General features: G+C 36.3%; 1 protein-coding gene across 2 annotated transcripts in view; it reads left to right on the top strand.

Moving 5' to 3' along the window:
- The window catches only part of BAZ1A (bromodomain adjacent to zinc finger domain 1A), an 86,477-nt gene extending 63,901 nt beyond the window's left edge, over positions 1 to 22,576 (top strand). For both annotated transcript variants that reach the window (XM_055556648.1, XM_055556649.1), the window contains exons 17-26: positions 2,721 to 3,317; positions 5,988 to 6,151; positions 6,816 to 6,970; positions 8,092 to 8,240; positions 14,778 to 15,025; positions 15,113 to 15,339; positions 17,238 to 17,707; positions 19,673 to 19,815; positions 21,118 to 21,205; positions 21,581 to 22,576. In XM_055556648.1, the coding sequence (XP_055412623.1) occupies positions 2,721 to 3,317; positions 5,988 to 6,151; positions 6,816 to 6,970; positions 8,092 to 8,240; positions 14,778 to 15,025; positions 15,113 to 15,339; positions 17,238 to 17,707; positions 19,673 to 19,815; positions 21,118 to 21,205; positions 21,581 to 21,777 (2,438 nt within the window). In that variant the 3' untranslated portion in view covers positions 21,778 to 22,576. The remainder of the gene's footprint in view (positions 1 to 2,720; positions 3,318 to 5,987; positions 6,152 to 6,815; positions 6,971 to 8,091; positions 8,241 to 14,777; positions 15,026 to 15,112; positions 15,340 to 17,237; positions 17,708 to 19,672; positions 19,816 to 21,117; positions 21,206 to 21,580) is intronic.

Raw genomic sequence — 22,576 nt, 5'->3', positions numbered from 1 at the left:
TTCTGAAATATATATTAGGTTACTTCCATTTGTGATTCCAAGGTGTGTTGTTGATTTTTTGTATTTGCTACTTTATGTTGACCAAGTAGAAATTTTTATTCTGTAATGTACCAATTCAACATTGAATGCCTCGTAGATGCTAGAGATGCAAAGATCAGTAATGCTTGTAACTGGTGTCATATTACTGAGAATGGAAATCTATGCTGCCTTAAAGTAATCTCATAAGTTGCTGGATCAAAGGAAATGCATTTTTTGAAGCTTGTGATACAAGTTACTTCTGAGGATCTCTAACCATTTTCATTTGATAACTATTAAAGGAGATACTTAAGTTTATTCTGTGCCTCTAATTTGGACAGTATCTCTTTTTTTACATTATTTTTAAAGTGGATATTGTAAGTAGACAGAAAAATCTCTTATACAGTATCATGGAGCTGTATTCTCTGACCGCAATGCAATTGATTTGGAAATCCAAAAAATACCTTATGCCATTAGAATTTAGAACATATTTCTAAGTAATTAGAGTTTCAAAGGAGAAGCCCTAATAGAAATTTTAAAATATTTAAAACTAATTAATACTGCATATTGATGGATATAATCCATACAAGTCCATACTTGTTGGATACAGTTCCCTCTACTTAAAGGAAAATTTATAGCTTTAATACATATTAGGAAAGTAGAAAGGCAAATTATACTAGGCATTCATTTAAGAAGTTAGAGGTAAAAACTAGAATAATCTCCCGAAATATAAGGAGACAATAAACTTGAGTAGAAATTAATAGAAAATAAAACTGTAATAGAGAAAAACAACAAAGCCAAAAGCTGGTTATTTGAAAAAGACACAAACTAGACAAACCTTTGTTGAATTGACTTTCAGGGGAGGGTGAGGGGTCACAATAAACAAAATTAGGACTAAAAATTGAAGCAGTATAACTAGAGATAGAGTAGAAATTTAAAGATAAGGGGATAATATAACAATTTAATAGCAGTAAATTTGAAAATGCAGGGCAAAAAGCTAAATCCTAGAAAAAATGCAAATTATAGAAATTAATTAATACAAAGATTAAAAATGTGAATGGTCCTAAACTGTTAAAGATCTTGAATTAGTATTAAAAACCTTCCTATAAAGAAAACATCACTCCTAGGCGACTTTATGGTGAATTCTGCCAAATTTCAAAGAAGCAGATAATTCCAATCTTACACAAACCCTTTCAGGCAAAAGAAAGAGAAGAAACACCCCCCAACCATTTAAACAATTTGGCAATGAATGAAACAGGAGAGAAGTCTAATGCTTCAACACAGCATACAAGGCCAGCCAGGAGGAGTCTAGGCTCCTTCTGTCTTGTTGGTACTGTCATCCTTGAGCATTTGCTGCCATCCTCATGTTCCAAAATGATTTATCACCCTGTCTCCATTCTGTCTAGGGAAAGGGGAAAAAGAGGCATAACCCAGAGGTTACAGACAGTGCTTCTGCTTCCATCTCTTTGACCAGTAGTTTCTAATATAGCCATATTTACTGGGGAAAGAGGGTCTGGGAAATGTCCTTCTCTTGGATTGCTGCTGCTGCCAGGCTTCCCCATCCCTGGGATTCTCCAGGCAAGAACACTGGAGTGGGTTGCCATTTCCTTCTCCAATGCAGGAAAGGGAAAAGTGAAAGTGAAGTCGCTCAGTCGTGTCCAACTCTTAGCGACCCCATGGACTGCGGCCCACCAGGCTCCTCCGTCCATGGGATTTTCCAGGCAAGAGTGCTAGAGAGGGGTACCATTGCCTTCTCCAATTGGATTGCTAGGTGCCTGCCAATAATTAAGGCTTCTGTTACCTTAAAGCAGTGGTTGTTAAAGTACAGCCCATTGGCCAAATCCGCCCTGCCCCCTGTTTTAATATCACCCATGAGCCTGAAAGGGTTTTTACATTTTTAAATAGTTGGGAAAAAAATTAAAAAGAGTGATACTTTGTGACATGTGAAAATCACATGAAATTCAGACTCACTGACCTTAAGTAAGATTTTGTTGCGTATAGCCACGCTCGTTCATTTGCATATTGTCTGTGACTGTTTTCATGCTACAGTGGCAGAGTTGGGTAGCTGGGATGGAAACCGTATGACCCACACAGCCTAAAATATTGACTAGCTAGCCCTTCATAGAAGTGGTTTGCTAACTTCTGCCTTAGAAGAAGGACTGAATGTATCTTGCAGAATAACTAACAGACTCTGGCACACTCTCCAGTATGGAGATAGAAGGTTTTTGTGTATCTCTTTATGTATAAGTGTGCCAATTTCTTATTAACATAGTATATTAGGCTATTCATGTTGCCATAACAAAATGTTACAGACTGTGGCTTAAACAACAAAAATTTTTATCACAGTTCTGGAGACTGGAGGTACAAGATCAGGGTGCCAGCAGGGTTAATTTCTGGTGAGGCCTTTCTCAGCTGGTAATAGCACCTTCTCACTGCGTCCTCATATGACCTTTCCTCACCCACAAGTGGAAAGAGTGCGTGCCCTGGTCTCCCTTCCTCTTACTTAAAGACACCAGTCTGACCTTAATTACCTCCTTAAAGGCCCTGTCTCCAAATTCAGTCACCTTGGGGTTTAGGACTTCAACCTACAAATTGGGGGTATGTGGGAGTGGCACATAGTTTACTCCATAATGTATAGTAACTTGGGGTAGCTTGTCATGTTTTTCTAGTGAAAAACTAAAATATGATAGTGGTTTCAATTACAGGAAAAAGGGGACAAAATGGATTTAAAGAATTTACAAGGCAAGAAGAGGTCAGCTGCGTAACAAGAGAGCCTCTTACTGCTGAGGAGGAAGAAGCTTTAAAACAGGAACACCAACGAAAAGAGAAAGAGCTCTTAGAAAAAATCCAAAGTGCCATAGCATGTACCAATATCTTTCCCTTGGGCCGTGACCGCATGTACAGACGGTATTGGATTTTCCCTTCTATTCCTGGATTGTTTATTGAAGAGGATTATTCTGGTCTCACTGAAGACATGCTGTTGCCTAGACCTTCATCATTTCAGGATAATGTACAGTCTCGAGCGCCTCAGGTATCCACTAAAACTGGAGATTCGTTGATGTCTGAATCTACCTCCAGCATTGACCACGGTCCGTGTGATGATACTGTGCAGCTGCCAAAACCGGTGCATAAGCCAAATCGGTGGTGCTTTTACAGTTCCTGTGAACAGCTGGATCAGCTGATTGAAGCCCTTAACTCTAGAGGACATAGAGAAAGTGCCTTAAAAGAAACTTTGTTGCAAGAGAAAAGCAGAATATGTGCACAGCTAGCCCGATTTTCTGAAGAGAAATTTCATTTTTCAGGTAAATTTTCAATGAAACCTATTTCCTTTATTTTTCTTTTCCTGTAATCTCTGGCTCAGGAGTAAACATTTTTCAAACTTATCAAGAGCTGTATTTAAAACACCTTCTCTTTCATCTGGACAATGCTCTCAGTTCTTGAGTTAGAGAAATTTGCCGGTTAGAGAAATAAGGTTTTCTAGATTCTCCTGGGTTCCACTTGGATTATGAGAAGCACATCTTAACAATATGAGAAGTTACATACTCTTTCTGAGCTCATTGTTTGATCAGTAGATTGAATACTTGCGGCACTAGGGTTACCATCAAGTTTTGAGATCTAATAGTGAGTGACGTCACTGAGGGTATTAGCTGAGGGTCCAGGGACAGGTTCTATTAGTAATCACACCTTAGGAGATGGGCAGCAAGGACAGTTCAGGTAGCAGTATTTCCTATTTGATGGCTGGTCTGTTGATGACAAATAAAGAAGTAAGGCATTTTTAGGTGTAAATGGGGTTTTCTAGGTAGAGTGATCTTAAATTTAGGGTTTTATTATTACCATGACTACTTTCAGTTCATTTCAGTTCAGTTTAGTCGCTCAGACGTGTCCGACTCTTGGCGACCCCATGAATCGCAGCACGCCAGGCCTCCCTGTCCATCACCAACTCCCGGAGTTCACTCAGACTCACGTCCATCGAGTCAGTGATGCCATCCAGCCATCTCATCCTCTGTCGTCCCTTTCTCCTCCTGCCCCCAATCCCTCCCAGCATCCGAGTCTTTTCCAATGAGTCAACTCTTCGCATGAGGTGGCCAAAGTACTGGAGTTTCAGCTTTAGCATCATTCCTTCCAAAGAAATCCCAGGGCTGATCTCCTTCAGAATGGACTGGTTGGATCTCCTTGCAGTCCAAGGGACTCTCAAGAGTCTTCTCCAACACCACAATTCAAAAGCATCAATTCTTCAGTGCTCAGCTTTCTTCACAGTCCAGCTCTCACATCCATACATGACCACTGGAAAAACCATAGCCTTGACTAGATGGACCTTTGTTGGCAAAGTAATGTCTCTGCTTTTCAATATGCTATCTAGGTTGGTCATAACTTTTCTTCCAAGGAGTAAGCATCTTTTAATTTCATGGCTGCAGTCACCATCTGCAGTGATTTTGGAGCCCCCAAAAATAAAGTCTGACACTATTTCCACTGTTTCCCTGTCTGTTTCCCAGAAGTGATGGGACCAGATGCCATGATCTTCATTTTCTGAATGTTGAGTTTTAAGCCAACTTTTTCACTCTCCTCTTTCACCTTCATCAAGAGGCTTTTTAGTTCCTCTTCGCTTTCTGCTATATGGGTGGTGTCATCTGCATATCTGAGGTTATTGATATTTCTCCCAGCAATCTTGATTGTTGATCACAATTCTTTAACAGCTTTGTTGAGATTTAATTCATTTATCATACAGTTCACCCTGAAGTGTACAATTCAGTAGTTTTTTTATATATTCTTAGATATCTTACACAGTCAATTTTAGAACATTTTCAGTATCCCCAGAACTGGTATTGTATAATATATGGTCTTTCGAGACAGGCTTCTTTTACTTTGCATAATGTTTTCAAGGTTCATTCAAGTTGTACCATATGTCAGTACTTCATTCTCTTTATGTTCATTGTATACTACATTTTAGTACATTTTACTTATCCATATGTTAGTTGATGGACATTTCTATTGTTTCTGCCTTTTGGCTGTTATGCTGCTTTGAACATTTGTGTATAAATTTTTGCTGACATATGTTTTCATTTCTCTTGGGTATATACCTAAGAGTGAAATTACTGGGTCATATGGCTTCCTCAATGGCTCAAGTTGTAAAGAATCTGCCTGCAATGCAGGAGACTCAGGAGACTCAGATTTGATCCCTGGGTCGGGAAGATCCCCTGGAGGAGGGCATGGCAACCCCCTCCAGTATTCTTGCCTGGAAAATCCCATGAGGAGCCTGGTGGGCTACAGTCCATGGGGTTGCAAAGAGCTGGATACAACTGCTGCGGACTTGGCATGCACACATCATCACTACGCACTCTGGTAATTCTGTTTAATCATTTGAGGAACTGTCATCAGACTGTTTCCTGAAGTGGCTCACTATTTTATGTAGAAGGTTAAATTTCTCCACATCCCTCTCAGTGCTTGTTATCAGACTTTTTTATTCTAGCCATTGTAGAGGTGTGAAGTATCTCATTGTGGTTTTGGTGTGCATTTCCCAAATGACTAATGATGTTGAGCATCTTTTCATGGTTTTATTGGCCAAAGAAAAATGTGTTCAGGGAAATTCCCTGGTGGTCCAGTGGTTAGGACTCAGCACTTTCACTGCCATGGGCCTGCGTTCAGTCCCTGGTCATCAAACTAAGATCCTGCAAGCTTCATGGCACAGCAGGAAAAAAAGAGAGAGAAAGGAAGAAAAGGGTGTTTGGATCCTTTGCTCATTTTTTAATTGTATTATTTGTCTTTTTATTGAGCTGTAAGAGTTCTTCATATATTCTGTTGGATAGATACAAGTCCCTTATGAGATAAATGATGTGCAAACATTTGCTTCCTTTTTTCCCCATACTTGAGGACTTACTGTTTTTATATCCACTGTCTCACAATCATACAATCATATGGGTAATTATATTTTTTAATGAGAAAATCATAATAAAGATGTTTGCTAACTATTTCAGACAAACCTCAAACTGATAGCAAACCTACATATAGTCGGGGAAGATCTTCCAGTGTGTATGATCCATCCCAGATGTCTGCAGAAAGACAGCTTGAGTTGAGGCTGAGAGATTTTCTTTTGGATATTGAAGACAGAATCTACCAAGGAACATTAGGCGCAATCAAGGTTTGTACCTGTTCCCATTTTTAACTTGCCTAGTTACCAGAATTTTGGTAACTTATTTGATATTTTATGTTTGTTAACTTATTTGATATAGTCAAGGCATGTATGTTCTGAATAAATAGCAGGAGTGATGCATTTTTTATAATTGATTTTATTTCCCTGTATCAAATTATATATATATGTAGATCTTTCTTAAAACCTTTTTTAACATTAACTTTTGGTATTTAAAAAATATCTGTTTTACGGTATTTTCATCCAAGATGTTGAAATGTATAAGGATATTTTCTTCTTCCTTGACTAGCTCCTGCCTGCTCTGCTGAGTCTGGTTTGTTTATTGGTTTCTTTGTTACCTTTTTAAAATCTGTAAGTAATTCATGCTTGATCTGTGTGTTCTGTTCATTCATTTGTCACTTTTTTGCTACTGTCAGGTGACCAACCTTAGAGTCATTTATAATTTCACTATGTAGAGAGTAAGGTATTAAAGCTTCCATCTATGAATGATATGAACTCCATTTTGGCCACTTAGTAACCTTATTTTTAGATCTCTTTTTGATTCACAATCTGTTCTAGAATATTCATGAATTTTTCATATGTACATTGAACTTCATACTTCTTAGGAACAGTACATGCCATTTTTCAGAGTTAGTAAATTTGAGTTTTGTTACAGGTTACAGACCGACACCTCTGGAGGTCAGCATTAGAAAATGGACAGTATGAGCTGTTAAATGAGGAAAACAAGGAAAACGGGATAATTAAAACTGTGAATGAAGATGCAGAGGAGATGGAAATTGATGAGCAAGCAAAGGTCATAGTAAAAGACAGGTAGGAAAAGGATTTTTCTAAAGTAACCATCACTTTTTCTTGCCATTTTATGTTTTTAAGAAACTGTTTCTTTTTCTTCCAAAAATGGTCTGAAGATCTTATTGTGAGGACATTAATATTTATAACCACTGAAATGATGATTTTGCTAAACCGCAAGTTCTCTGTTACCTTTCTTAATACTAAAGCAGCCGAAAGACAACTTGTTAAGATGATGATAGTTATTCAAGTTTTTAAAGACTTTGAACTTAAAGTTGTATTAATTTCAGAAAGTAGCTTTACATTATCATTTTTCTTTTCTGTAAGAAAACTTGGTAAACTGTAATAGACTAAAATATTATTTGAGCTCTTAATCAGAACTGATTTCTCTATAGACAAATACTTTTACTTTTTCAGATAGCATCTGCCCTTAGAATAAATTTATTATCTAGAAGGAAATGGTGGAGGGACCTTAAGCTAGCAATTATACAGCAGTGTCAGAGTTCTGGTAGAAGTAAATACCCAGTGGAAATATAATATTGATACATAGGAGAATATAGAAGACAGCAAAGGAAATGCTAGAGGAAGTGACTGAAACTGAGACCTAAAGGTGGAAAGGATATGAAACTGGGAGGGAAGACATTATACAGGTTTTGAGTAAATGAGCCTACATTTTTAAATGATCGTTTTAAGTGCAGCATGGAGATTTATTGCAAAGGGAGTAAGATTGGAGGCCAAGGAACTAGTTAGTTAGGAGGCAGCTATAAGTAAAAGTTGAAGCACGAGAAATAGAGATGAGCTGCCTGAGCTACTCCTCCCTTAAGGCCCATCTGATACCACCTCTCTAAGGAAAGGTTTCTTTCCTTAGAGCCGTCTAAGGCTTCTTTCCTAAAGCCTTCTAAGCCTTCTCTCATCCACCTTCCCTCCTCTCTGTATTTGCCCTTGTGATGTGCCTAAATGACATGATAGTTTAGCTCTTGATTCATGTTTTTCTCTCCCTTTCCTGGTGGCTTATGAGAACTCCTAGAGTTTGAGGAAACCATTTCTTACAGAGGTATAAGTAAGGATTTGGGTAAGTCAATGGACTCAAGTTTCATCTAATAGTGGTTTTAGGTACTATAAACTCTTCAATGTTTTAATTGTAGACTTTTGGGCATAAAAACAGAATCTCCAAGTACTGTCTCAACCAATGCAAGTACACCACAGTCAGTGAGCAACGTGGTTCATCATCTTGCAATGGCACTTTTCCAAATAGAACAGGGTATTGAGAGGCGTTTTCTAAAAGCTCCACTTGGTAAGTATCTGTTTTTAATTCAAAATATGTTATATTTTAAATGCTTTTCAATTACCCCTTAATTAATAGAACTTTACTGGCTGACAGAATAAAATTGATCAACTAATTTGAAAATTTTGAGATTACATTTTCATTTTAAAATATAAGTTATTTCAGGTGAGATTTATTTAATAATACTTTAAAATTTTATTCTAGGTATTCATTCATTTCAGTGAATGTCTGTTTAACTATTTCTGTTGGTCTCTTTTATGAATGTTTCTTCCAAAGAGATTACCAATTCTATGACTCGCCAGACCCTGAATAATCAAACACTATACATAAATGTATTGTCATTTAAAACAGAACCTCAAAGAAACTACTTAAATGCCCCCCATTAAGGGTATGGTTTAATAATGTGGGTCACTCACCTGAGCATGTGTACAAAGTGCTAAATCAGAAATACCAAGTGTTTCAGGGTACATAGATGAGGAAGTGCTCTACAATCTATGGTTAGGATGACAGAAATAATTCTATCATGAGTGTGTTTCAGTAGTTATGAAATTAATGTGCTTTTTAGGACTAATCTAGGAAACATAATCCTTATGTTTTTAGGAAAATATGTGTCAAGTTCCAAATCAATTTTCATATCATAACTGCCTCTAGTTCGCTGTGGTCTTTCTGAAAAACTGAATTAATTTATAATTTATTATATTGAGATAGTTTATATCTCAATAGTCAGGTACTAGAAGAAATAGTTGTTTTAAACTATATCTTTTTGATCTCATTTTGAGAGAGAGTCTTGAGTAGACTAAAATCCTTTAAAAATGATTTGAATGTTAATGTTTTGAGTAGTAAGAACAAAGTTTTCATAAATATATGGTGCTTGAAACATCAGTATATTTGTAAATTATCTATTTTTAAAATGAAGAACTTGTAGTTAGTATCTCATTGTTCTAATAAGCCTGTCCATATTTTAATTTTCTTATAAATTGATAATTCCAACATGAGCTTAATAACTCACTTTTCACATTGAAAGTAACATTTGTAAGAAATAAAATACATATAAGCACAAAGATTCAAATTTGTGTTTGTTGTATCACTGTTATTTTGTCTTCAGTATTTCCTAATACTTTGTGTCAAAATCAAATTATGTATATAAGGGATCTTTGTATTGTTTCTTACAAACACATGTGAATTTATAGTTATTTCAATTAAAAGTTATTTGTAAGTCATAGGACTCTTATAAATGTAAAATATTATTACTACTATTAATTCTATTGATTCTGTGATTCCAAAAGGGGTATGGGAATAAAATGTAATTCTGCTGATTTTTCCACTTCTGAAATTGCCATCAATTAAAGCTATTTATAGGTTTGGTGAGGGGGGATCAAATTTATTATTTAATGTTTGAATTTTCATCAGTACCTTTTATTAACTATTTAGACAAAGGGAAAAAGTTGACACTGAGAGATATTGCAGTTTACACATAATAGATTATACAAGAGCAGAGAACTATAGTGTTCCCTATGCTTGTTTGTATACAGCAGTGTTTAGACATTCATTTCGTCCTGAGACATATAAAAGAAAAAATAAATGAAATAAGACAAGTTCAACATACCTTACTTATTTTGTAAGTGTTCAGCTTACCTTACTTTGTAAATGTTGGTCAGAGTCAGATGTTGATCATTTGTAATAATGGATGTTACTATCTACCATTGCTGCCTCAAAGTTAATAGAACTGGTGTCTGTAATTCTTTAAGGCTTTGAATGATCTATTTTGAATGAGACAGCAGGAAATGGAAGTACCTCTAGGGTTTTAAGGTAGTCTAAATATTCGGAGAACAGTAATCAAGAATATATACTTAATCCAGGAGAGAAAAGGGTGTTCCACTTTATAAATGCTTGAGATAGAAAACATTAAAATTCTCTATTTTTGATAATTTTTCAACATAGCAAATTAACTAGAGTAGGAATTTTCCCAGTTTAGCTTCAGAAATTATTTCAGTTTCTTGAAGAATCAAGAAATAAAATTTCTACTTATGTTCCACCTTCTCTAGATGTCCCTCTTATTCTAGTGATCAATCACATTGATAAAACTTGGCTTTTTTAACTTGGGGAACATAATCGTATTTCACGTAATTTTAGGTAAGATGTGATAATTGTTTTAGGTTGATAATTTAATAATTTATTAAGTCATGCTTAAGGTTAAGCCCTTAAGTTGTGGGGGGGAAATTGTCAAACTAACTTGATCAATTTGAAACTTGGTAGCACAGAAATTCAGAGAAGGCAATGGCACCCCACTCCAGTACTCTTGCCTGGAAAATTCCATTGGACGGAGGAGCCTGGAAGGCTGCAGTCCATGGGGTTGGTAAGAGTCAGACACGACTGAGCGACTTCACTTTCACTTTTCACTTTCATGCATTGAAGAAGGAAATGGCAACCCACTCCAGTGTTCTTGCCTGGAGAATCCCAGGGGTTGGGGAGCCTGGTGGGCTTGCCGTCTACGGGGTCGCACAGAGTCGGACATGGCTGAAGTGACTTAGCAGCGGCAGCACAGAAATTAATAAACATCAAAAAGGGAGATAGAAAAAAAAAGGGACAAGAAAAAAAGGAAGATCAATCTAGTGTGAGAGATGGTAAATACTTAACTTTTTAAAGAATTTTGTATTTTTAAGGAATTATGATTTTATTTTACTGCTGAATATTGATTTACATTTTTAGCTTTTGAAGGAAAAACCTTAAATTTGGTTTTTGGAGAGAATAGGGTTGAGGGCAAGCTTATAAAACAATATCTTCCTAAAATTTTTCTTTCTCTTGATGCATTTCATACCTCAGCTAATCAAACTCTTTTACTCTGTTATACAAAAAACTGACATTGTTAAACCTTAGTATACTTAGTTATTGTTAAAGATTGAGCATCTATGGAATTTACGTGTTGTTTTACATATAGTGTTTATTCACATTGTTTTTTCCTTTATGAGCACAGGGAGAATTCTGGAGTAGGAGATGTTATTGTTTTATTTCCTAGGGAAGCCGGCATGGCATGGTGACATGAATTACTGTATAGTGGCAGTTAACAGCATAAAATCTCCTGGTGTGATATTTGATCATATGAATCTACCAATATTTTATATTAGTAAAGTGCATTTAATTAGCAATATCTTGAGGAATTTATCTGTGCTCGCTTAATGGAAAATGAAAGACATTTCTGCCCTTGAGAATTGTATAATCTGGAGAAGCAAAGTTTAAAATGAGAAAACAATTAACAGAAAAAATGGTATCAATTTTATATACTATTTTTTATCCTTTTTTAAGTAGTTATATGAAAATAGAAAAATATGGACATCCATTTATATTTCATATTTAGAATATTTTAAATGGATTGGAGTAGGTAGAATAAAAATGGAGCTACCACTGGGTTAATTTTCTTAAAGCACATCTTTGATCAAAACCCATAGTTTCACCAGCCGTTGAGTCAAGAACCAGTCAAACTGACTTTTAATGTTCCAGTTTGTCGTAATTTTTCTTCCATTCTTCCACATTGGTCTCTGCAATCTTATTTCTTGCCATTACCAATAAGAATACCGTTTGATTTACCCAGAAATATTTCTTTAAGATCTTTGAACTAGCAACTCTTGTTGCCTTCTTCCTTGGAGAGTCCCACTTAGGCCAGAACGTTCCATGAAGACTTACATTAGAAAATTAGGATAAATAGAAGCACAAAATGAGAGGATGGAAGTAAATCACATGAACTATATTATTGCATTTATGTCCCTCTTTGCTAATATTTCTCTTTAGCTTTGTCTAAAGAGTCATTTGACCCATCCATTTTTCTCCTTCTCTCATTGAGTTATAAATCTCAATTATTTTTAGAGATCTAGATGCTTTTTCAAATGGCTTGGTCATTTATGGATATTTTCAAATGTTTATTTCTTAAGACATGTTAAACACAGTTATTTTATATAGTGTCTAATTCTGTGTCTCATGCCTCTTTATGGATCAGATTTTGCAGGCTCTTGATTATAGTGTTTTGTTTCCACATGTGCCTCGTGGGTGTTGACTATTAACTCTTACTCCGTAGAACTTAATCTGCAGAAGTTTCTTCATTGCAGAGATTTGCCCTTGTTTCTGCCATACCTGAGGTCACCAGTTCAGTTCAGTTGCTCAGTTGTGTCCGACTCTTTGCAACCCCATGGACTGCAGCACTCCGGGCCTCCCTGTCCATCACTAATTCCCGGAGTCCACTCAACTCATGTCCATTGAGTCGGTGATGCCATCCAACCATCTTATCCTCTGTCGTCCCCTTCTCCTCCCACCTTCAATCTTTCCCAGCATCAGGGTCTTTTCAACAGTCAGCTCTTCACATCAAGTGGCCAAAGTATTGGAGTTTCAGCTTCATCATCAGTCCTTCCGATGAATATTCAGGACTGATTACCTTTAGGATAGACTGGTTGGATCGTTGCAGTCCAAGGGACTCTCAAGAGTCTTCTCCAACACCACAGTTTGAAAGCATCAATTCTTCAGCGCTCAGCTTTCTTTATAGTCCAATTCTCACATCCATACATGACCACTGGAAAAACCATAGCCTTGACTAGACGGACCTTTGTTGGCAAAGGAGTGTCTCTGCTATATGCTATCTAGGTTGGTCATAACTTTCCTTCCAAGGAGTAAGCGTCTTTTAATTTCATGGCTGCAGTCACCATCTGCAGTGATTTTGGGGCCCCCCAAAATAAAGTCAGCCACTGTTTCTCCATCTATTTGCCATGAAGTGATGGGACCAGATGCCATGATCTTATTTTTCTGAATGTTGAGCTTTAAGCCAACTTTTTCACTCTCCTCTTTCACTTTCATCAAGAGGCTCTTTAGTTCTTCTTCACTTTTTGCCATAAGGGTGGTATCATCTGCATATCTGAGGTTATTGATATTTCTCCCAGCAATCTTGAAAGCAGAAATGGATGTTTTTCTGGAACTCTGGTCACCTGGACCACTGTAAAATCTTAGCTTGTGTTTTTTTAGGTTTTAAACCTGTTCAAGGTTTTGCTTGTAGTTACATAAAATAGATTTATTTCCCCTTTCCACCCAATATCATGGTCCAGATGAGCAGATTTCCTTGCCTGCTTCCTTCTTTGTGGTACTTGTTTCTACCCTGACACTTAGAGGTGCAGCCTTTTGGGGCCCTAACTTTTAAGGGAAGATTCACCACATTGAGTGGGCCCTAGGTTTCATGTCCTGTCTCTCTCCTGCCTAACAATCAAAACAAAAGTTCAAGATCTACTAGTGTTTGACAGGTCTCTTGCTTTATGACTTCCCCTCACTGTGTACATCTTCATCCTCCCAGCTGTATTAAAATTTTCTTAAGAGCAGGGGCCATAGAGTAGACTTGTTTCATATCTTCTAAAATGCTGCATATTGGAGGGAAAATACAATGCAGGAATAATAACAACAGTAGCATTTACACTGTGACAGAGTTTACATGTCTTATGTGTATTATCTCATTTAATCTTCCCAATAGCACTCAGAGGTATAAGCTGGCCACATACTGCTGCTGAGGCACCTTAAGTAACTTGCCCAAGCTATATAGGGGAGCTAGTGCTCACCTCAAGGCAGAGTGACTCCATAGCCTATGTTTTCTTAACTGTCATGCTGCTATCCATGAGATTCCATTTGAGGATATATCTTGTAGAATTTTGATGTGATGTGGTAGGCACTTTATATTTAAGTATAATGTCTTAGGAAAACTAAGGTAGTTGCAGTAGTGAAGATCAATTTGAGGTCAATATCACATGCCAATGTAAAATGATAGACTAGCTAGATTAATAGCATCCAGTCAAATGATTCTTAATAGATTGAAATGTTTCTGTATAAAAGATCTACCTTATTTTATTTATTTATTTTTTTACCTTATTTTAAAAATAATATTTTCTTAGATATAGAAGGCAATGTAGTTGGCATTTATCCATAATTGATATTTTTAGTAACAGTTTTATTGAACCATATTTCACATATATAAAATTCACCCTTTTAAAATTGTTCAGTTCAGTGGTTTTTAATATATTCACAATAGATCCACCACTATCTAACTTTAGAGCATTCTCATTAGCCCCAAAAGAAACCTCAAATATAATTGAGACTTAAAGAGCAATCCATCTTTATCTTTTATCTGCAAATGAGGCAGTGACATTCTTGATTCATATGAATAGTAGCTGATTTGTTATTGTATTTAGCCAACTTTCTAAATAAGATCAAGATTTGATACAAAGAACTAGATTGCTAGATTGAGAACACACTGTCATAAGTTATTTTTCTCTTTTAACTGTTGAAATCCCCAAGCATTTGTTTTACAGATTTAAGTAATTCTTCATGTCATAAGCAAGGTGTGGCTCAGCAAATTTTCTTTATCATGAATTGTTTATTTTTAATCTCAATATTGTATTTTTGTGAAGTATTAGGAGAGAAGAACTCTAAATTCTTACCTATTTAAAAATACCAAGAAAAATAGTTCTAGGAGATGTCTAGGGTTTGCCTAGGAAGTTTTAATTACTTTCCCTTTCATTTAAGATGCCAGTGACAGTGGGCGTTCTTATAAAACAGTCCTGGACCGTTGGAGAGAGTCTCTCCTTTCTTCTGCTAGTCTATCCCAAGTCTTTCTTCATCTGTCCACCCTGGATCGTAGTGTGATATGGTCTAAATCTATTCTGAATGCCCGTTGCAAGATCTGCCGAAAGAAGGGTGATGCTGAGAACATGGTACTTTGTGATGGCTGTGACCGGGGTCACCACACCTACTGTGTTCGACCAAAGCTCAAGGTATTTTTATTTTCTTCTTCTGCTTCTCAGATTAGAATTGAGATTTTGAGTGAGAGATGATTACTGATCATTTATGTGATTTATCAGACTGTGCCTGAAGGAGACTGGTTTTGTCCAGAGTGTCGGCCAAAGCAGCGTTCTAGAAGACTCTCCTCTAGACAGAGACCATCCTTGGAAAGTGATGATGAGATGGAAGGTAGGATGGAAGATGAGGATGATGAAGTTGATGATGATGAAGAAGAGGGTCAAAGTGAAGAGGAAGAGTATGAGGTAGAACAAGATGAAGATGATTCTCAAGAAGAAGAAGAAGTCAGGTAAATCCTAACATGCAATAAAATGAGAGTTCGTGAGTCATGACTAGGCAATCTCTTGACTTTTCAAATACAAATGGAATGGTTGGGCCTCTAATTTTTAAAAAACAAGTGTGCAGTATAGTGTTGTAAAGTTCCCCTTGTTTTTTATGTATTATAAACATATGAAATTATTCCCAAAGGAGTATAGTCCTTGTGTGAACTTAGCCAGATAACAAAGTCAAGTATGAGTTTAAGTTTGGATAGGATGTCAAGTCAGAGCCTCATTAAGGTTGACATTACTTAATTTTTAACTTTAGCAAATAAGCAGTCCAGAGGACAGCTAGAGATACAGATGAACACAGCTCTGGATGCATGTTTTGCTTTCTCAAGAAGTTATACCCAAATATTGGTGATCTTGGTAGTCCACAGAGAGAAATGCCAGGAAGCACGTTGTATTTTTATACTCCTGCCATGTCAGCACCTACTACGCTACTATACTATACTACTGCATAGCCAAGTATTTGACAACTTAGTGCAAGCTGTGTCACTGGGCCTAATGCATGGATTTGGTTATTCCTGCTGGGCAGTCTCATGTTTGTCTCTAAGACTCTCCATCCCTTTTCAACATTTGAACTCCATTCATGTGGAATCGCTTCCCAGATGGTTCAGTGGTAAAGAATCCACCTGCCCACACAGGAGATGCAGGTTCAATCTCTGAGTTGGGAGGATCCCCTGTAGTAGGAGATGGCTACTGATTCCAGTATTGTTGCCTGGTAAATTCCACGAGAGAGGAGCCTCAAGGGCTGTAGTCCATGGGGTTGCAAAGAGTTGGACAGGGCTGAGCAACTGAGCATGCACACATAACACACGTGGAATCAAGAAAGTCAGTGTGCAGCAAGGGCAACTGGGACTGACACAGTCCAAAAAGGTCACCGCCTGAGGGAGATGAGAGAGAGCCAGCCCCTCTATTTCAAGCAAGTTGTTTAGTAGCTCCAACTCAACAGTATTATAGTAAGCATAAAGACAATAAAGAACTTGGAAAATTCTCGGAAATATTTTAGGCAAACCACAGGTTCAGGTATGTGGGGAGATGGATAGAGGAGGCTTAATGGGATTGTATCATCTTTGTCTACAACATAAAGGCAAATAAAAGGTTGAATATAGTTTTGTATCTTACAGTAAACATCAAATATAGCAAAGAGATTCTTGGCCTGGTGTTGAGGAATAGTAGGTTTAAGGCCTACTTTTGTGGGACCCATTGGCCAAAACTGTAGGTTACCTCAGTATCAGTAATAAGGAAGAGTGACAGTCTCCTGAAGCATAAGGAAACTAAAGATTTGTATTTTAAGTTTTCAACATGATCAAGTCCATTTTATTCAGTTTTTCTGAGGGTCTGATTGCAATTTATTCATGACTTAGGATTTGATTTTCACGATGATGTCCTGGAGTTATACTGAGAAATTATTACATGTTCTCCTTGCATTACAAAGAAATAAATGAAAGCACATTTTAGATTTCGTCAGTTCTAAGTTAAAAAGAAAAGTGAAAGTTGGTCACTCAGTCATGTCCACCTCTTTGCAATCCCGTGGACTATAGCTCTCCAGGCTCCTCTGTCCATGGAGTTCTCCAAGAAAGAATACTGGAGTGGGTTGCCATTTCCTTCTCCAGGGAATCTTTCTGACCCAGGGATCAAACCCAGGTCTCCTGCATTGCAAGCACATTCTCTACCATTTGAACTACCAGGGGAAAAAACTGAGTAATAAAGATGTTACTTATCCACATGTTACTGAGGATAAGTCTCAGTAACACATAAGTTATGTGTATTAAACTCATTGGCTGAGTAGTAGAACAAGGGGGATAGAAGTATCATATGTGCATCATTGCTCTGTACAGTAACTGTTTTCTAACACTGTTTATAGCCCACCAAAACGAGGAAGACCACAAGTTAGATTACCAATTAAAACAAGAGGGAGACTTAGCTCTTCTTTCTCAAGTCGTGGCCAACGACAAGACCCTGGAAGATACACTTCACGGAGTCAGCAGAGTACACCGAAAACAACTGCTTCTTCTAAAATTACTGGTAGAAGCCTAAGAAAGATAAAATCTGCTCCTCCTACGGAAACTAAATCTTTAAGAATTGCCAGTCGTTCTACTCGCCAGAGTCATGGCGCACTGCAAGCAGATGTATTCGTGGAACTACTGAGTCCTTGTAGAAAGCGCAGAGGCAGGAAGAGTGCTAATAATACACCGGAAAATAGTCCCAACTTCCCTAACTTCAGGGTGATTGCCACAAAGTCAAGAGAGCAGTCAAGTCCTCTAAATGTTGCTTCAAAACTTTCCCTCCAAGATAGTGAATCCAAGAGAAGAGGCAGGAAAAGACAATCTGCAGGTATGAAGATTCTAAATTAATGTTTTCACCTAAGAAAATTGAGTAATCTGGAACGATTGAATGTTGAGATAGTTTGTATCATTTTTGAAAGGCTGTCCACTATACGGAGCTTTTAGGGAGCAAGCTGACCTGAAGCATAATGTTCAAGGAAGGGGCAGCTCTTTGGGGAATAAAGGTAAACTACACTGCTAGTGTTTGTAGTAGTGTAGCAGAGTACTTGAAAGAAATTTGCTAACAGCATTTGTGTTTAATGGAGAAATTTGGCCAAAACTTGAGCAACCTCAGTATATCACATTAGAACACATTTCATTCTCATCCACCTTTGCTTCCTTCAAAATGCACATACTTGACATCACCTAGACTAGCTACAGTTGGTAATTTGGTAAGGTTCCCACCTGATATACTGAATTTGGGGGCAAGGGAGAGTTGGGAACATTAACATTGTTATTTGTTATTGTTATTGTTAATTACCAGCTATTGTTTTTATTCTGATAATTTAATATTTATATATAATATATAAATTGTTTACATACTATATAGGGTTATGTTGTTTTATCATATTTATTATATGGTAAATTATTTGTCATATTTATCTATGTAATAATCTGTTTACCCATTAATCTCTTTAATGCTATCCTCTTTTTTCTTTATCAGTGGTAATAAAACCTTGGTATTTCAAAAAGAAGTTACACATAAAAAATGCTACTAGTCATTGACATAAATACACTGCTATTTGTAAAATAGATAGCTAATGGGAAGCAACTGCATAGCACAAGGAGCTCAGCTCAGTGCTCTCAACCTAAAGGGGTGGGATGGGGGAGGCAGGGCAGGTGTGAGGAAGGCTCAAGAGGGAAGGGATATGTGTGTAGTTATAGCTGATACACATTGTTGTACAGCAGAAACCAACACAGCATTGTAAAGCAGTTATCCTCCAATTAAAAAAAATTTAATTCTAGTTACTGTTCTTTGAACAATTTCAGGTAGCTTGTATGCATAAACACATGACAGGATTAATTCACTGGGGAAAGAATGTAACAGGATGCAGTCATTGTTGTCAGGCTTGGTGGGTTGTGGATATGAGGTAACTTTGTACCAAGATCTAATTGAGCTTTTCCTATCCTCTTATGTGCTTTGCTCTTCCACAGTCCTGAACCCCAAGCTGTTTGGAAAATAATACACCTAAGCATTTTTATTTAAAAAAAAAAAAAACCTGCTGGAAAAAAATGTTTTTAACCGATTTGTAATGTGGTTCTAAGGACAAATAAACAGGGAAATGTGTGGCCTTACATTTAAGCAGGGAATTTAAACACCTAGATTCATCTATGGACTATACTACCTTTTTCTACTAATTTATACACCTTAGATCTCATTATGTACCTTACATTTTATGAAAAAGCATTTTGCTTTAAGAAAATTCTCCATATGAAGTTAGATTTATAAGAACAATCTTTTATTTCATCATTGAGAAATATTTTCTATTATGCAAGGTAATTTATAAAGAGGCCAGGTTTCTAGATCTGAAGAGGTTATTTTCTTAAGGATGTATTTCAGGAAATACCAGACGATTGCTTGCTTTCATCTTACTGTAGTTGAAAACATATTTTTAGAACAACCCAAAAACTTTGTGTTCTAGAATTACCTTTTGTATTACACTCTTTATACACCAATCTGTTCCCAATGAGTGTTTATTTCAATTTGAAATTTTTAAGATCAAAAGGAAATAATGAACACTTGGTCCAGATTTACTTGTCTCTCAGAATATATGTTAGTTTAACATCTCAGTGTGTAGAGTGTTGATTTTCTGTTTGAGTACAGTTTCTATTTATATGCCTTATTTATAAGTTAAATATTGTTGAATATTGTTAGGGAGTGATTACCAGCTATCTTTTTTATTCTGATAATTGTTTGTATTTTCCAAATACTTCATTTTATCATCACCTAAAGTTAATATAATTATTTGTTCAGAATCATCCCCTATGACACTTAATCGAAGGAGTTCAGGTCGACAGGGAGGAGTTCATGAACTGTCTGCTTTTGAACAACTTGTTGTGGAATTGGTACGGCATGATGACAGCTGGCCTTTTTTGAAACTCGTTTCTAAAATTCAGGTAATAATACTGGACTGTATAAAATGTATTTGTGTATATTATCTGATTTAGTCTGCGTGGCAACTTGAGGTGGTCAAAATGCTTATTTAGTCACTGTCTACTTAGAAAACAAGGCAAAACTTGGACAGTTGGTTCCTATATTGAAGAAAATGAAGTTAGCATGGTCTCCTCAGCCCCTTCTAGTCCTGTGACTGATTCTTATAAACGATGACAGTGTGTTGCAGTAACCTCACTGTTTTTATTCTGTGTAATGAATATGAATGGAGTTGATTCAACTAAGTACCATTTTTGGTACTTCCCTTATGTAAAACAGTGTTTCTTAAATGTTAGCATACACCAGAATCAACAGAGGGCTTGTAAAAACACGGCTGACTGGGCCCCACCCCAGGGTCCTTGAGTCCCTAGGTCTGGGATGATGCCCAAACGATGCTGTTAGTGCTGGTCCAGGGACCACATTTTGAGAAACATTGACGTAAAAGGTACTCTTAACAGAGATGGCATAACCTAACTAAGGGGTTTGAGATGGTGCTGTGGTTATTTATATATGTATGGCAGAATATGATGTGCCGTAGCAGAGACAGGACGGTGTTCGAGTACTGTACTGGAAGTTATACTGGTCTTGCAGAAGTAGAAAAGAGAGGATAGATTTGAGCATTTCAGAGGGAGGAAATAGCAGGAATTAGAAAGTTTTTTTATGGAAGAAAAATGGAATTTCAACAGTGAGAAATGGAATAAGGACATTTTAGGGAGAGAGGGCAAGTTAAAGACCTAGAAATGAGAATATGGGAATGAGGGATATAGTTTGAATGGAGCAGAGGGTGTATTAGAGGGGCTCAGACACAACTGGATTGTAAAGGCCTCACCTGTCAGTATCAGGTGAAGGTTTCTGAATGAAAAAGTGACATCATCAGATTTCTGTTTTGAGACTTATAGAGCCAAAAATGTGAAGGGTTAATTGAAATAGCATCTTATAAAAATTAGTTCTCAGTTGGACTGTAACTTGTTTTTCCTGAGTAGTTTTTTGTGCCAAATTTTGTTATACATATTTTATTCTTCATTACAAATGTAGTCGTGCTCATTAAAGAATTTTTTTATAGATACATATATACAGAGAGAGACTTTTACAGTATCAAATAATCTTTTACAACATTATAATGACTAAAATGTATTATGTAATTTTAATGGAATAATAGTATTCAGAGGCTAATATTCAGTTGCTTTCAAGTGCAAAACTTGCATATATTTGACTACTTATCTTCAATAAATTGCCTATAGGAGAGATATATTTGAATTATTTTACAGGTCCCAGACTATTATGACATCATCAAAAAGCCCATTGCCTTAAATATAATTCGTGAAAAAGTGAACAAGTGTGAATATAAATTAGCATGTGAGTAATTTATGTTTTTCTCTGATAATTATTTTTAAGGAAGTAGAGGCTGTTTTTCTTTCAATAATGCATATTAATGTAATTGTGTATATGGCACCCCAAGAAATCCCTAAAATGCATATACATGCATATATGGAAATGAAAGATGGTTGGGGATTAGATGAGTTAAAGATATTTTATAGACTCTGATCTTAATAGACGTTCTGTACAGTTATATAAAATACATCTATTTAAATATTAAGCTTCAGTTTTGCCACCTTCTAAAAAAAAAAGTGGACTTACATTTTCTTAATGAGATTTCCAGATATGATACCAACAAAGATTATATTTATAATTGACTTTCATCTAATCTCATTTGTTTTTTTTCCATTCTAGCTGAGTTTATCGATGATATTGAATTAATGTTTTCGAACTGCTTTGAGTACAACCCTCGTAACACAAGTGAAGCAAAAGCTGGAACTAGGCTTCAAGCATTTTTTCATATTCAGGCTCAAAAACTTGGACTCCATGTCACATCTGGGAATGTGGATCAAGTTAGCACACCACCGGCTGCAAAAAAGTCACGAATCTAATTTTGTCCTTCTAAAGGATGTGAAGAAATCAAATTGTTCATGAAAATGGAACATTAAATCATGCTCTAAAGCAGACATATATGTATAAAGCAATAACAACTGATCGACCACATTGAAGTGTGGCCTGCACTATATTCTCAACTTTAATATTAAGCACTCAGGAGAATGTAGGAAAGATTTCCTTTGCTACAGTTTTGTTCAGTATCTAATAAGTTTGATATATGTATTGGATACAGTACTGATTTACAGAGGTTTTTGTACATTTTGAGATCATTCATGTGTCCCAATATCTCAGAAAATATTTTTCCACCTATGATTTATTTTGTCATTGACCTTTTTTTAGAAGTGTGGTATTAAGGGAGATTTATCTACACAGAAGAATCTTCCATTATAGCACAGTTTAGGAAAAAGTATATACATCTAAGAATTGTTTAATGAGCACATTCTTTCAACACTACACATGAATGAATCCAATTTTATATCCTTGAAGTGCTGTACCAGTGCTGGCTGGAGGTATTGAGTCTGAGTTTATTAACTAGATATTTATTTAGCATTCAAAGTAATTTTGTGAATTTGTTTTGTATTTATAAAATTTGTACCTGGAAAATGTTCTTTAATTTTTTAAACATTTTATTGTGTTTTTGTTTTATTTCTCTAACTTCCTTAATGATCAGTCAATAAAGGTAACACCCTCCCTTTTCCTTGACAGTCCTTTCAGTTTTACACAACTGTATTATAAGTTTCTATGTACAACTTTTTAAGCGTGCAAATAAAATGATGCTTTTTTTTTTTCCAAGAA

Source organism: Bubalus kerabau, chromosome 19 (assembly GCF_029407905.1).
Source record: "Bubalus kerabau isolate K-KA32 ecotype Philippines breed swamp buffalo chromosome 19, PCC_UOA_SB_1v2, whole genome shotgun sequence".
Classification (NCBI taxonomy): Eukaryota; Metazoa; Chordata; class Mammalia; order Artiodactyla; family Bovidae; genus Bubalus; species Bubalus kerabau.
The sequence above is the reverse complement of the archived record's forward strand: the minus strand, read 5'-3'. Positions and strand labels throughout refer to the sequence as shown.